General features: G+C 31.8%; 1 protein-coding gene across 1 annotated transcript; it reads left to right on the plus strand.

The window, feature by feature from the left end:
* The first annotated feature begins 4 nt into the window (after positions 1-4).
* LOC100367304 (MFS-type transporter SLC18B1-like) lies at positions 5-17,217 on the plus strand. Its single transcript, XM_002732447.4, has 14 exons — positions 5-139; positions 2,937-3,303; positions 4,189-4,284; positions 5,983-6,056; positions 6,160-6,307; positions 7,008-7,076; positions 7,580-7,670; positions 8,159-8,295; positions 9,956-10,054; positions 11,098-11,189; positions 11,593-11,688; positions 15,140-15,214; positions 16,571-16,714; positions 17,084-17,217. Exons 2-14 carry the CDS (start codon positions 3,070-3,072, stop codon positions 17,169-17,171), a joined length of 1,443 nt encoding a protein of 480 aa, XP_002732493.1. The 5' UTR covers positions 5-139; positions 2,937-3,069; the 3' UTR covers positions 17,172-17,217.
* The last annotated feature ends 223 nt before the right edge of the window (positions 17,218-17,440 follow it).

Genomic DNA, 17,440 nt, shown 5'->3' on the forward strand with positions numbered 1-17,440 from the left:
TTGTCAACGTCATGACAGATAGGTTTATCGCTGTGTAAATATTGCGCTTTGCTTGTGAAATTACATGTACAGCTTTTGTCAGTGTCCAACTATGTTTGTTTCACAACAATAACCGACGTGGAATGAGGTATTTCCATAGGTAAGTCCTGCATTCTGTGTAAATAGTACTGAAGTCTCCGGTCGCTATTTTGGTCAATGGGGTATTTATTTATTCATTCATCTACATCAAGTACGATCACGAATAATCAATGCTATAATGCGTGGAATATAATAGAATATAGAATTTTGATGCAGATTATTTTTTCACCCATTTAACAGGATATGCATTTTTAAAGTTGAGATTTTATGCTTTTCTGCTTACTTCAGGTTTCTGTACATATTTTACATTTTTTTTTATTTTTTCAAAACTGCTTCTACAGGGTACTCCGAATTATTTAAATTCATGGATAAATCACAGTAGTTGACCGTGTGACTAAAATTGGAGGTTACCCATTTGAAAACTGGTAGCGTGGTGGTGGAGGAAATTTGTGCTTTCCAAATGTTTTATTGTACTTGTATGTGTTTATGATGTCTCAAAATCCTGCAGTCTAAATACTAGACCCTCTTATCATGACTGTAGATTGTATTGGATATAGTAATGTTAGTACGTTGCTTCTGTGTTGACAAATTGCACTGAACCATGGACTCCTATACACAAACTATCAGCAGGTCAATCTGGCAGACACTGTAGCCTAGTTTCCACGAAGTCTCACATATTACATCAATCTTACACCAAATATTGCCAACTCACATTCTCTAATAACATTGTACACACTTCCCAACAATGATAAAGTTTATATTTGTATGGTCAAAATATTTATGTTGAAACTCAAAACAGTGTTTATAACAATACACAAAGCACATATACAGTTCTGTGTTACATTGCTTTTGGATGTGAAATTCTGACATTTCTCTATTTGTCAAAGGTACGGGTATATCCCCAAACATGCCACAACTGTATACACACAATATGTATGGGTCTTGGCAAACACACACTCAGTGCGTGTATAGAGCAATCAAATGCAAATGTAACGGAAAACCAAAAACAGGACTGACCACATGATGGTTAATATTAATTAATTTGCATATATTTTTAATTTGAAGAAGATAATTGATACAGCTTTTTGTCTGATATATCATTTTGGGACTTAGGGTTACTTAGATACACAAACAGATTTTTTTACCATTTGGTTTTGACAATCAAAAATTATATTATCATTATACGGTAAGTGTTTTAAGCTCATCTAATAGTGAACATAGCCATATGCTGGTACTTGGAGCCAAGCCTGTGGGTAAGCCCGGTCTTATCAGAGAATTATATGAACTCAAGTCCTCTCATCTTCTTTATATTCTTTATTTGCTTAGTTAGAAGCATGTCTTTGAGAGAAGCGAATGAACCAAAATTATTTTTTAAATTTATCATTCAAAAATGAACTTTTTTTTGATCATAGACACTGTCATTTTATGTTAGAAAATGTGTACAATTATATCAAATACAGTACTGTACATTACTTTATTTTCACCTGGAATTTATTTTTTTGCTATTTTCACTGAAAAAAATGAATCAATGAATATATAATACAGCTATATTTCACATTCAACTCATACAAAATACATGGAGTGAAAATGTCTTTTCAGCGAAAATTAACCCGACCTAAAATAACGAATTTTACAGTATACTGTAAAATACTTTAGTTTAGCTGGAATTAATTTTTGCTGAAAAGACTTTTTGGATGTTTTGTATGGAATCTATTTTCACTGATTTTTGATGAGTTGAATGTAAAATATAGAAAAAAAGGTACTGTAGACTACTTTATTTTTGCTTTGAATTTATTTTCGCTGGAGGGATAATTCCGTGAAAATAAAATCCAGCTAATATACTTTTCTTCCTATATTTCACATTAAACTGATCAAAAATCAGTGAAAATAAATCCCATACAAAAAGCCTTTTCAGCAAAAATTAATTCCAGCGAAAATAAAGTATTCCACAGTATATTCGCTGCATTTTGTTTTCACTGAATCATTCCTGTAGCAAAAATTAATTCCAAGCGAAAATAAAGTAAAGTATACAGATAATGTGCAGGCTTAGTGGTGCCAATAATAATTATAATATAACAACCATAAAAAATTACAACTATAGATAGATAGATTATCAGTGTCTGTCTCTTGTTGTATATTTGTAGTTTATTCTACAATTTGTATTAGCAAAAATAGCTATGTTGTGCTCACCATTTGAGGGCCAATTTTTTTTTTTTAAAAGTTTCGAGCATTAATATCAGTCACTTTGGTATTCAAAAGGTACAAATCATTGTGAATTTGTTTTGTTCATTTTTATCTGATTAACATTTGTAAGATATGATGAATTTCATCTGTTTTACTGAAATGTAGGATTTAACTTTTTTTTCTACAAAATAGTGTTTCATTCTTATTCATTATGATATCCACTGTTCCCTGACCTACTTAACCATAATTTTTAGAATACAACACAGGACAGGAGGAAATGGAACACTATTTGATGAAAAAAAATATATTCTTCCTCTTTAATTTTTAACAAGATCTCGTTGGCCATTAGCATCTATGGTCAATTGATGATGATGTATAATGGCCAGGTAATGAATATATATACAAATCCATCAGGTACACCTGAAGGATTCAGGTATTTTGTCATGTAAACATTTTGACAAAAATCTACTTCAATATCTGTCAATAAAAAATTGGAGACACCAGCCGTGATTCCAACTACAACATATTAAAAGTTTGGAAAACCTTGTATTCATGGTAATGAGCCTTACTACCCATTGTTTTTGTTCAGCTATGAACTTGAAGCATAATTTCTAAATAAATATACAAGTTAAATACAGTGTAAATTAATGAATAGATGTTTTTCTTTATTACAGTAAAGTGTGTCCAAAGTAACTCGGATATTCAAGAGTTTTATTTGACAAGGGATAATTGCGGAAATGTAAACATTTAAAAAAAAAATACACCACAAAAGACAGTTCACTACTGAAGCAAGAGTTGGATATAATCATGGCAGATTACAAAACACAGGGAAACATACAGCATAGAAAAGAAGACATTCTCTCAACAGACACAACATATGGATCTATTGATAGAGATCAGGGGAGAGATAACAGTGAATCACACAAACCAACAAAAACAAGTTTTACTGCAAATCAGAAGTGGACACTTTTTAGCATATCCTTGGCAAATTTTTCAGATTTTGTCAGCTATAGTATTTTGGCTCCATTTTTTCCAGAGGAGGTGAGTAGTAAAATGTTCTAATATTATTGGGAGATTACTGGAACTGACCCTTTATGTAAATACAGTTTTTATAGGAGTGTAAGAAGGGTGTAGTTGAAAATGTAACCCACTCTTGATCTTTTAAGCCACCCCCTTAAAACCAATAGTCTATCCCATACATAATACTAATTTTATCACCTCCATCATGAAGTCTATTTTTTGCTAGCTTTTATTTGTCTGTCTGTCTGTAAGCAGGATAACTAAGCAAAATGGTGGCAAATTCTCAGTATATTTTCAGAAGAGGTTAACTTAACAAGGAATCAAACCATTACATATTAAAGGAGATGTCGGTCTGGTTGCCATGAAAACAGAAATTTAAGAATGATTTTTCATTTATACTCAAAATGTTATGGATTGATTCTCATTAAATTTTCTCTTAACCAAGTGATAAGGTTTTGATAATACCAACGTGTTTACCTGTGAGAATATGACGCAAACTCAATAGGGTGGTCAAATCCATTGGCTCATTTTTATTCATCAGTGTATGCAAATTTGGCAGAACTCTAATTAAGTTTCATAGATGTTTGTGTTAAAACGGGTCAGGTTGATGCCAAGATACTGTAAATGTATTAATTATTCACTGGGTTTTAAGTAAGATCTGCTAAATTAAATCTACATGAACATGTAAATTACAATAAAACTAATTGTTTCCTTGAAAAATTTGTGAAATTAAAACACAGTGAATATGCTCCAAACATCAAAATAATGAAACGTCAGTGAAAATAAATCGTTTCACAGTACTGCTTTAAATTGACATTATGATAGCTTATGGTCACATAGCCTATAGTCCCAATCTTGGTACATATATTCTATTTTTAAGGAAGCAAGTATTCTATTTTATTGCAGGCTAACAAAATGGGAATGTCTGATTCTGTAGTGGGACTAGTATTTGGATGCTTCGCTTTGGTTATGTTCATAACTTCACCTGTATTCGGAAAGTTTGTAAGTATCGGTTAAAGCCAATAAATATTCATGTTTCAGGGCTTCACAGGCATCAATGGAAAATAGACAATTAAAAGCTGTAGTTTTCAAGAGTCATAATGAAAGCACAGTTTTGTTGACAATTTTAAAGATGCAATATGGACAAGAATATGTCATTTTTAACATTATTAATACTGTGTATTGATGAAAACATTGGGAGGTTATCACGAGAATACCGCAAAGTATGTGCAAAGGCAGTACAGTGAGTGCATACTTTGTGGTATTATTGTAGTAATAAGTTATTGAAAGATTATAGCCCGAAATGACAAAGAAAAACATTTTGCGTTGTGTGAACGTTCTATGCCAGGATTCAATTCCCATCATGCATGGTTAATAGTGCTGCTTCCAATGTAAACAAATGAATGAGTAACGTTACTCGTTAATAACATGGAACACATCAATAGTGGTGACAAAGTTTACCCCAAATTATGGAACATTTGAATGTTCAAATGACTGCTGATACAACTTTTAATGGAACGGTAAATCTGATTGTTTTCGTTGCTAGAAGTCTAATAAGAACATTTATTGTGACCTGAAAACGTTGTAGCACACATCTGAGTATTTGTTCAATAAACAAACAAAATCTGTAATAAACATGTCTATAATATGGTTGTTATAGTACATGGCAATCAAATGCAACATTTTTTAGTTCATGAATCATGATTTGGTCTACAGTATGGGGTATATGTTTTCATCCATTTTGCATCTTTTATATAAAAATAACAAGAAATAATTTGAACAGAAATAGTTGAAACATTTTTTCTGGGTTCAAGTTCAGGTTTTTATGAGGTTGCTTGTCTGCGTATCTTTCTGTCATCAACTGTTTTGTGCTTATGACCATTTGTAATAGTGGTATTTTGCACAATTTACATGAAATTAATGGAGTTTTTCCCAGAAGGGGACATTACTTAAATGAAGAGCCGACATAAGATAAGACAAGCAGGTATGCTCATTGGCGATTGCCTCGTTCGAAAAAAAAATTAAAACAAGATATGTCTTGGATTTTGACTCAAAAATTTGTACAAGGATATGGCCAAAACGTTTTTAGCCATTGTCATAGCAACAGAAAGACAGAACTATTTCTTTTCAAGTTTATACACCTTTCGAGAGTGCAGGTGTGAAAAGTTACCCTAACTTCGAGGTCAAATTTCTCCGTAATGAAAAATGGTATCAAAAAACAAATAATAACTTTGAGCCTACATTCAAGCCGAGAATGAGATATGTCAGAAGTTTTTATTCCAAGATTTGTAGGAGGAGATACATTAAGTGCGTACATTTAGTACATTTGGTTGTTGCCATGGCAATGGTGAGCCAGGAATTTTTTTCAATTTTACGACCAAACTAGAGCAAAGGTGTGACCTCCTGGCAAGTTTGAATGAATTTGGCTCAACCAAAAAATCACAGAAAAGTTAACATATGAAAATGTCACACACACACAATCCTAGTGGAGTAGATTGCCAACATATAAGAAAATATGAATAAAAATTTTTGCACCCAATAAATAACCGGAAATTACTGATCTATAATTAAAAAGTTTGTAAATTGAATTTCATACATGAAAGTAACTAGACACTGGAATATTGTTGATACATGTAAATCTGTATCATCAGATTTAGTTACCGGTAGTATTAATTAGTATTTTTTTTTTTTTTTTTGTAGCTCACAAAAATTGGTGTAAAGTTTATGTTTATTGCAGGCTCTTTTACATGTGGAGTTTGCTGCATAATTTACGGGTAAGTCAACGATAATATCAATTAAAGGTGTACATGATATATGACAAATATTGTATATTGCTAATATATTTTCATTGCCTGATTTATTTACTTGTCTTTATAGGTTTCTTATAAGACTGGATAAGGGAACGGAATTCATCGTATTTTGTTTTGTAGTACGATCGATTGAAGCTGTCGGGTCAGCGGCTTCAGCGACTGCAGCTTTTGCAATTATTGCGAAAACTTTCCCAGAAAACATTGCAACAACATTAGTAAGTAATTTAAGTCGTTCTACAGCATGTGTTGAAATTCCATGTAAACAAATAATACACACATTGTATATGTCACATGGGACTTGTACAATTGTAGCATTTTTAATGTCTTATTAATTAATGTAATTCGCTTCAATTTCAGTGAAGTAAAAATGACAAAATTGTGATGCCATGTAAAATTGTTTCATGATATTTACTTGCGAAAATCTGTCAATAACGTTGTAGTTTTACAATAATTTTAATCAGAACCACATGGTTTTTTGGAAGACAGTGATGATCACTATTTTGGCTACACTCTAACAAAAAGTTTTGTGCCAGTTTTAAAGCAGGAGAGTCGTCACCAGCGCACGTGCAGGAATTGAGTCCCAAACAACGATAACAACACACTCAAAAAAACGCAAAGACTCATGGGTAGACGCTTGTTTGTAAACAATGACACGCTATGGCCATCTGACGTATGCGCAGGTGATGACTCCCCCGCTTTAAAAAAACAGGAATATTCTACACCAGTGCATTATTAACAATTAGAGATTGCCCACATACATAGTATTAAGTGTTATATTTTCAGCATTAAAAATATGTGTGTTTTGTGAGGACAAAAATTCACTATTAATAGTCTTAGTACTGCCAGCAAGGTTTATAATGTTTGTATGTGTACCTAAATGTATGGTGCCCCAATTATTTAATTATATCTGTTCAGGGTGTTTTGGAGATATTCAGTGGGTTAGGATTTATGCTTGGACCCCTTATAGGAGGATATCTATATCAGGTAATCATAGTAGCACATATCAATATCACAGTTCTACATAGTTTTATTTTAGATTCAGTTTGATAATGTCCACTTCACATAGTTTGATGATGTCACATTTCTACTTCACATGGTTTGATGATGTCACATTCCTACTTCACATGGTTTGATGATGTCACATTCCTACTTCACATGTCTTGAGGTCACATTTCAACTTCACTTATTTGATGTCATTTTTCCAGTGCACATGGTTTGATGATGTAATATTTTAACTTCACATGATTTGATGATGTCACATTCCTACTTCACATGTCTTGAGGTCATATTTTAACTTCACATGGTTCAATAATGTCACATTTTAATCTCACATGATCTCACATTTCTACTTCACATGTTTTAATGATGTAGTAGTTGTAAATGGTTTGCCACAATTCTAGATCACATGGTTTGATGATGTCTCTTAAACTGCAAAGTATTTTGAGTTTTTGATCAGTTTACTGTATTTTATCTTATTTTTTTCTCAGGTTGGAGGTTTTACTTTGCCATTTTTAGTGCTGGGTATTTTCACCATAGTGATCACTCTTTGCAATATTTATATTTTACCAAGACAGCAAGGTGAGTATCACATATTTGCAAGCATCTTCAGATATAAAATGTAAAAATCCAGTTTATGGTCATCACACAGTAATGTTGCAAATACCTTTATTTAGGTTTTGGCTCAGAATTTAAAAAAAGTAATTTAAAAATTTCTGACACACAGAAATTTCATGTAATTTTGCATTCTTTAATTGGTGAAAATGTTTTTTTTCTCTGAATTTTGAGTCTTTGTTGTGTGCATTTTGACTTTTAATTCAAAATGGCCACTATAGTATAGTTTATCTCTCAAAAATTATTATAGTCATTGTTTCCATGGAAACAAGCTCAAATATCACGATCTTTTATTCAAATTTGGCTGTCAATTGTATTATATTTTGTTCTAGAATGTAAATTGCTTTTTGTATTTTTATTTAAAATAAGATATTGCCATCTTTATCATGGTATATTTGGTGGATAAACGTGCCGTTCGATCTCTACAACACAACAAGTTCTTCTCAATTTTTCAGATGAAGGTACACTTAAATCAGGTTCAATGACAGAATTTTTGAAAATACCGTCCGTTATTATGACATCACTTTGTGTGTTAGCGGGATCTGTGGCGTTGAGTTTTCTAGACCCGACTCTAGCAAAGCATTTAAATCAGGTGAGTCATAAAATATTTAGGCTTTGCCGTGCACATTTATTTAACTTATTTAACTTTTTATTTATTCAACTTTCGCCTACTTACTTTTTTAGTTATTCATTATTAACTTTATTACATTTTAAACACCAAATTAGAAATGTAAAATTTTCTACACGGTTGTAATAAAGCTGTTATCTTATCTTATCTTATCATTGTACCGGTAACTCTTGACATGTTTAACATATTGTAACCATTAACACGTGTACACTATTGTCAGTTTCATCAAATTTCATGTCTGTTGAATATGCTGAAAATATTAAAAATTTTACTCCATTGAGATTAACAGATTCAAAGAAACTACATACATTATCAGGTGCAAAAATCGGGTTAATCACAGCTATTCAACTTAATAAGGGGGTTACAAAATTATCAACATTTTTTGAGTATTATTTAATTATTGAGTTGGACATATGTCATCAACTTTGCAGGATTTTTTTCTAGTATGAATTTTTTTTAATGAAAAACCTAAAAATATGCAAAAAGTTTCATTTTTAGAATAATTTCCATAGGGATTCATGATAACAAATTTCATAGAATGAAAATAAATCCAGTAATTATAAAAATTTCCTCTTAATTCATAACAACCATAAGTGTTTCTCTTATGATATTTTCATCATATGTAATAACAAATTTGGAGATATGGTTATATCTTTATATGAATAAACCCCTTGCAAACAAATATTTTGCCCCAATTTGTGCGGTGAATGAATAGAACAATGACAATTTTTCGTCCTGACCAGAAAATTCTGTTCCTTGAAATAATTAGGCATCAATGTTTTTGTAAGATACCGGTAATTACATCAATCAAGGACTTTTTGTAGACTGCCGCTCCACTGCTAAAACTTGTTTGTATTCAAAATTAAATATGACAACGCATATTCATATTAAAACTACTATGATAAATGAAATAATATTATGTAACAAAGGGCAAGGTCACCAGAGTTTAACCATGTCATCTAGACTTGTAAACAATAGTGATAAAATCATATTCCAAGATTCAAGGAAATCCAATCAGTTGCCCTGATGTCCCAGGAGTTTGCCTTGATGCCTTTAAAAAATTAAAAAAATTAAATCAAAAAATCATCCATACTATTCCTATAGGCTACATTTTTGTAGTAAAAGCCATTTAATCAAATTTGGGCAAAGTCATCGCAGCATGCTTACGAATTTTGTGTAAACAAGTACATTACATGAGAACAATATCGAACACATGCGGCACGACGACAATTGCCCCCCTATCTATAAAATAAACTTATAAAATAAACAATTATATAAATTATATTTAATCAAACACGTAATAGTTCTTTTTCATTCTTTATTTGAAGATTTGTTTGAATAAACTATGAAATTATATATACAGGACCTGACTAGTTCTGATGAACTAGATCTGTATTCCTCACAAAAAAAGAAAAGTACTCTTAGTAGAATTCATTATTTATTTATATACATTTAATTTTACATTTTGGTGAAATTAAATTTCATTTATTCATTCATTTCTATCAATTTCCAGTCTGCCTCATTATTTTTTTTTATAAATTCTGAATAAATAATGTAGAAGCAGATCTTTTGTAAAGGTTTCAACATTAACATATATGTACCATTTTCTCTTTTCTATTTGCAGTTTAACTTCAATTCTACGACAGTTGGCCTGATGTTTTTAATAATGGCAGGGTCATACACACTGTCAGCATTCTTTTGGGGTTGGATTACAGATAAAAAGGTAACAACCATTGTGTGAAATGTTTCTGCAGTTTTACATCTGCTTTGAGTATATGAACATTATTTATTATTATTTGTTGGTTAATTTGTGCATTTGTCGTATATTTACTATCACAACAATTACAATTAAGTTTTCTAAAAATACAGTACATAGTGTCATAATACCACAGTGCTTGCGGCAGTTTTAGTATACACCCCCCCCCCACACTGGCAACGCTGCTGTAAAGACTGTTCACCACTCAGGTACCACATCGATCATGTCATGGTGCAACTTAAATCTGCGAGTTACACCACGGGTTTGATCGCTATGACACCTGTACGTGAGGGAAAATACCCCAACCCTTATTTACTGGCAACATTGTGTGTTATTTCCTCTGTCCTGTCCCTCATACAGACCTGATATCTTAATGTATTCTTGGCACCCTTCAAAGATTAAAGATATAACACACAGGAACAAAAAAAATGTGCTCAAAAAACATAGACATATAGATTATTAAAATTAATCAAATTAGTAGATATAGCAGGACGACAGTGGAGCACTTACTATTACATTTATCTATTTTTACCTACTAAAGTACTCAGTACTTGGAAACAATGACTTTGTGATTTCCCAGTGTGGCCATTTAATATTGAAAATATATCATGTATTAACAGGTTCATCTTGGTGATGCAATTTCAATAGTTGCCTTTTAAATTTATTTTGTAAAATCCTGTTACTCTCATAAAATGAAAAACATCTCATTATATTATTACTACAAGCAGGAGAAAGATGTATAATAAAAAGGTTATCACAAGAATACCGCAAAGTATGCACTCAGGCAGTGAAAGATTACTTCGACCTATGCATTTATGCACACTTAGTATTTATGTGATACCTCATATCACAAGAACAAGATATATGTTCAGTATTTAACAATTAATAAATACAGTTTGTATACATGTATTATAAGTTGATTGAATCAGGGTGATGCTTGATACATATTGACATTTTATTAATAGCAGATGAGATGAGACATTATTTAAATTTGTTTTGTTTTCACACAGAATATTCCTAAGTTATTGATGATAATTGGTAATATTGGCTGTGGTGCTGCATATCTCTATTTAGGACCAACACCTCTCTTCAATGTTAAAACGTAAGATAAGAAGAGGAATTCGCCTCAGTCAACAATGCTCTCTTCAGGATGAGTTAACCTTAAATCTATTGTGACACTATAGATATTAAAATCATTATATTTATTATAGTTCCTCTTTCATTCTAACAATTAAAGCAAAGGTTTTGTAGAGAGTGACTAGCATTGATTTTCAAAAGTTTATTGGCAGATACGAGTTTTGCGGTTAATTAACAAAAAAACATTTCATTATGATATATGGCGTTGTGGTGTACATCTTGATTGTTTGTCACTCATTTGTTTAGACTTAATTTTCTGGAAGGGGATTAAGCTGTTAGACAAATCCAGAGTGCACACATACAACACATATTATGGTATGCCTCTTGCACATCATTCTGTGCTTAAACTTAAAAATATTTTTTTTCAGTGAACTATGGATGGTTATATTTTCTCTGGTTCTTCTTGGCTTGGCTGTTGGTTGTGCACTAGTACCCACATTTACAGATATGATTGGTACAGCCAGGTAGGTATTAAAAAAATGCCATCCTTATGTACCAAGTACTTGTTTTAAAACACACTATTGTATGTAAAATAAAATAAAATTATGAACCATACAGAATCATATCACGTGTTAACTGAGACTAGTAGTGGGAGGGGCGTCAACAAATTTACCCTGAGGGATAAGGGCAGGATGGGAATATTTCAGATGTCGTCTGAGTGATCAGAGTGGGATGGAACAGAATTCTGTGAACTATAGGCAATGTAGCTGGTAAGCCATCTGAGTGATCAAGGCAGGATAGGACATTTGTCAGTGAATTATAGGCAATATAGCTGGCAAGCCATCTCAGTGATCATGGATGGATGGGAGATAATTCTGTGAACTATTGGCAATATAGTTGGAATGCCATCTGAGTGATCTGGGCAGAATGGGACATACTTTAGTGACTTATAGGCAATATAGTTGGAATGCCATCTGAGCAGAACAAGACATACTTTAATGAATTATAGGCAATATAGTTGGGAAACCATCTGCTTGAAACCCTGGCTTTATTATTGAAGATAGGATTCTTGGAAAGTTTGAAAAAAGCAACTTATGTGATGCAATTACTATCAAATGTTTCCTCAATACATATGATTACACATTTTGAAAAGCTCAATCATTAGACGATGTGTGTGTAATATATCCTGCAAAAAGTTAATAATAACTTTATTACACTACTAAAAAAACCTTCAGAGGGTTTTTGTATGGTAAGGAACATAAATACATACAATACATAAGAGATAAAAATAAAATGTTAGTAAAATAAAATAAATTAATTACTTTCTGTGGTTTTAAAAATTGTGCTCTTTAAGTATTTTGCTAAAGCTATATTATTCTCCATAATCTTTTTAAATATGGAATTCACATCCATTGTGTAAATATTTATTGAACACTCATCAAACAGTTTTTTTCTTTGTTCTATATAGCCAGTACAAAATAGCAGGAAATGTTTTTCATCTCCTAATGCTTTAGTGTTACATTTATTACAGTGTCTATTTTCTAATTCTATTTTGGGCTTTGTTCTTATACCTAATTCTATTTCTAAGTTGTGGTCACTCAGACGGAATTTTGAAAGCATTTTCCTGAGGCTGAAATTTGAAATGTTTTGCAAATAATTTTCCATATTATAGCTTACTTTGAATAGTTTGTATGTTCTCAGTTTTGTTCCCCTATTTTCATTGGTTTCACTGAAATTTAGTTTTTCTCTCCATCTTTGAATATAAAACTCAGATAGTCTGAGTTTTACTTTTTTTAGTATTTGATTCCAATTTTCCATATTGTGATCATTTTTTATTTTAATTAGATCATGTCCCAGTGTAGCATTAATAGTCCTTACCCAGTTTGAATTAATTTTTATCATTTCATCCAGGGCTAATTTTAAAATGTGATTATCTGGCAGACTATATAGTCTATGGCAGTATTTAATTTGAGCCAAATTAATTTTTAATTTTACTGGTAACCTACCAAGTTTTGCTTTCAAACCACTAATTGGCGTCATTTTACTCACTCCTAGGATAAACCTGTAAAAATGACTGCAAACTTGCTCTAAACTGTTACTGTCAGTTGTGATTTCATTGGCCCAGATTTCTGCACCATACATGAGTATAGGTGAAATTAATTGGTCGAAAATTTTCAAACTAAGTGCTGGTGAAATTATTTTGTGGTTTAAGACTGTTTGTCTGATGCTGAAAAGAGCCTTCATTGATTTATTTTTTAACATAGATAAGTTTGTTTTAAATTTCCCATTTGGAGTAAATATTGCCCCTAAATAGCAAAACTCGCTAACAGCTGTTATGTCTTGGTTGTTGATTTTAAAATTCATGTTTTTAATCAGTCTGTTGCTGCAATTAAATACCATGACTTTAGTTTTCTTTACGTTTACTTCTAAATTCCAATTTATACAATAGTCATTTAATTTGTTCAGACAGCTTTGTAGGCCGTCTTCCGTTTCTGAAATAAGTGCAAGGTCATCTGCATATTGGATGCAATTTATAGGTTTCTCGCCCATTAGAACTGGTTTATCAATTTGATCCCCAAATAATTCTGGCAGATCGTTCAGAAAAATGTTAAATAAAGTTGGTGATAAATTGCAGCCTTGCTTAACTCCACAGGTAGACTGAAATCCATCAGTTATACCCTCTGACAATTTAATTTTATATTTAATATCCTTATACATAGATTTTATTATTTCATAAAAGTTCCCCGTGATACCACTGTTTTGTAACTTCAGAAAGAGTGCATCCCTCCAGATGCTGTCGAAAGCCTTTCTAAAGTCAACAAAACATGTGTATAACCGTCTTCCAGAACTGCTGCTTTTATTTTTATTATAAATTGTTTTTTCAACTGCTGTTTTTAACAGGAAAATTGCGTCTGTCGTTCTCCTGTCTTTCCTAAAGCCAAACTGCATGTCGGTAAATAAATTATTTTCTTCCAAGTATGTGGTCAATCTTTGATTCATTATGCCAGTAAATAGTTTTGAGAGACAACCTGTTAATGCAATAGCTCTATAATTACCAAGATTTAATTTGTCGCCTGATTTGTGTAGTGGAACAAGAATCGTAGATTTCCAGGTTGCAGGAAATTTTCCACTATCTAGAATACAGTTGAAAAGTTTCTGTAAACATCTTATCATCAACTTATTTTTTGTTTTCAACATTTCATTGGCAATGCTGTCATCAGCAGCTGATTTATTGTTTTTTAGTTTGCTAACAGCGCTAAGAATTTCTTTGTATGTGATATTTGAGTTTAGATATTGGTTGGGAATTTGTCGCATTTCTTTTTCTATAAGATTATTTTGTAACTCATGATTTTTAATGTTTGTTTTATTATAGAGTTTTGAAAAATGATCAATCCAATTTTTTCCGGATATTGTTGTGTCTTGATTTTTGGTCTTTTGATTACGTAGGCTTTTCAGCACAGACCAGTACTCATTTTGGTTGGCACTGTCCATATGTTCAAGTTTGGACACCAACATGTTTTTATATTCTCTTTTTTTATATTTTATAAGTTTTGTATAATGCTTTTTAAGAGTATAATATTGGTGTTTGATATACGGGTTGGTTGGTTGTTTTGTTAGCAACTTAGAGGTACTAATTAATTCCCTTTTTAGTGTAGAACACGACTTATCAAACCATTGTTGTTGTTTTGGATGTTTATAGTTTTTATTATTTATTGTTCTTTTATTGGTTACTTTTTTAAGGCAATTATCTGCTGCATTAATTAATATTTTGTTGAATTGATCTGTTGGTTCATTTAAATACACCTTTCTAATATATCACTAATGTGACATGTGAATCCGCTGTAAGTACAACTTAAGGACAAAGAGTGTTTGGAAGACAAGTACACAATCAAAATTGATTACTTTCTTCTTATCTGGACCCCCCACTATATTAAGTACTCCAGAACTAACTTTCATGTCTTTGTTTAATTCTAGGTGGTATGGGATGCAGGATAACTTTGTTACTTATGGAATAGTCTCAGGTGTATTCAACGGGTTATTTTCTCTTGGGTAGGTGTGTTACTTACCATCATTGACTCATTCATATCCATATTTGAACCAAGCAACTGTAAAATCTCCAAGATTTTCACAGTATTTCAAATGGTTAAAGGCTTCCTACTACATTCTCACTATCAATGTAATCCATTTTATTTTACAAACAGGAAGGGATGATATGATTTTATTTTAAACTCTTTATTTTTTATGAGACCTGATGAACCAAACCATTTATTTGTGAGTGGGTAGCAAAAATCAAGCACTTTTGAAATGGTGGATCTATACTATTAGAATGATGCTGATTTTTAAAACTACATACTGTATTTATGTAATCTATGAGTAGTTTAATTGTAGTATAGATAGTACCTGATAGTAGATAGATAGTAGCAAATACAGCATGGCATTTTTGCAACTTTCACATTCATGCTATGCATTTATGATGTTTGTGTCATTATCGAGGTCGATCACACATGCCTTGTGTCACATATTCATCTCAGCATACTTAGCCTAATGATTGTCCAGCTGATAGATTTCATGTCTGAACCAGAGATTTTGATTATTTTTTAAAGGAATGATTCAATAAAAATACAATTACCATGATTGAGCTGGCCTATTTCTGTATTTTACAATCTAAATCTTTTCTATGGTAATATTAAGAATACCTAGCTGAGTTCTGTTTTCATTGATTGCACATTTTTTGTTTATGCAATTTGTTTACCTTATCTCTCCCCGTGTCTTTGTGCTTTTTCTTTGCCATGGGCTCAATCCCCCAAAATCATTCTGCCAACATGCAAAACAAATCATTCAACTTCCCAATTCAACATTTGAGTTCTTTGTTTCATGATCTTTCAAACAATGGTATTATGATAAATAATATTGTTTAGTAAAATTGCATTTTCTCAAAGCTTCAATTGAAGCTCACCATGAAAAAAATGTTACCAGACCATCAGGCATGCAATATTAATTGATATTAGCTCAACACACAAGTTATCCATCTATTCAACTCCCAGTGTGGTGTGCTAAAATATTTGATGGAAATAGTGAAAGTCACAGTGATAATGTGATAAAATCATTTGGCAACAGGAATGTGATTAATGCTCGAATTTGTGCGGCAGGTTTGATGAAAACCGTAGTGTAGGCACTTTCAATCCTGTGATTATATTACATCTAATCATAACAATAGAGGTGTATTTCCAAATTACAGATTACCATTCCACTTGCTATTTTAAAATTTTCTTAAAGAAATCTTATGACCCAGAAAAACAAAAATCTTGTATCAAATCATTATTGTAATGGTTAATTGGTCGTGGGCTCGGCCATGATGAGTTATTATAATTTAATGTATCATCTTCATGTTTCTTTCCATTGTAGAAGTTTTATTGGTCCCACAGTGGGTGGAGCTATGGAACAAGCATATGGTTTTAGTTGGGCAGCATCTGTAATGGCATTAATATATTTCACAGTTACAACTCTACTTATTATATTTTGTCTATGGGAATATCAATGTGGGAAAGGGTAAGTATGAGCTAATGACAGGAAGACTTCTGCACTATCTTCATCCATTATTAACCTACTGTATATCTGTGTTTCCTTATCTACGATCTTTGAAAATGAGTCATATAAATAAAATGACTATTAAACAATATATAGTTTTTTTTTAATTTTAGTCAATGACGGATTTTATAGGTTGGAATGAATTGGAATATGAAAATAACAAGATACATATCAATATTATATTTTTTGTCATGGTTAACCCTTATTGACTTGATTGTTCCCGCCCCAATACATTTTGCATAATTTTATTTTTCTATAGGTTTTCCCAATGATTGAGGGACAATTCTATTCATGTCAAATATTTCATTTTTCTTTCTTTCTCTTTTTCAGAAGAAGAATCGCTACACATAGAGAAAATGTGATAGTTGTACCTCCAGATTTGACAAACGACATAAATTCGCCATTGCTAAATCCTTAGATATCAAGAGAAGTGAATACATAAATAAATAATTTCACAAAACGAACCTTTGTCAGAATTATCTGTGAACAGATCCCCTGGGCCTGTTTTGTGTCCTGCTCCTTCATATCTCAAATACATTTAAATTTCAACAAAATGAAGTGTTTGCAAATACAGTGTATTTATTTTTGGGCAGTTGTGTTTGTAAACTTATTAGTTCAAGCATGCCACGAGTTTCGAAGTCTCCTGGAGGCAGCTCGTACATACTGGCGAAAGGGTGGACCCGTTAC

The sequence above is a fragment of the Saccoglossus kowalevskii genome, chromosome 14 (assembly GCF_978046115.1).
Source record: "Saccoglossus kowalevskii chromosome 14, keSacKowa6.1, whole genome shotgun sequence".
In the NCBI taxonomy this organism is placed as follows: Eukaryota; Metazoa; Hemichordata; class Enteropneusta; family Harrimaniidae; genus Saccoglossus; species Saccoglossus kowalevskii.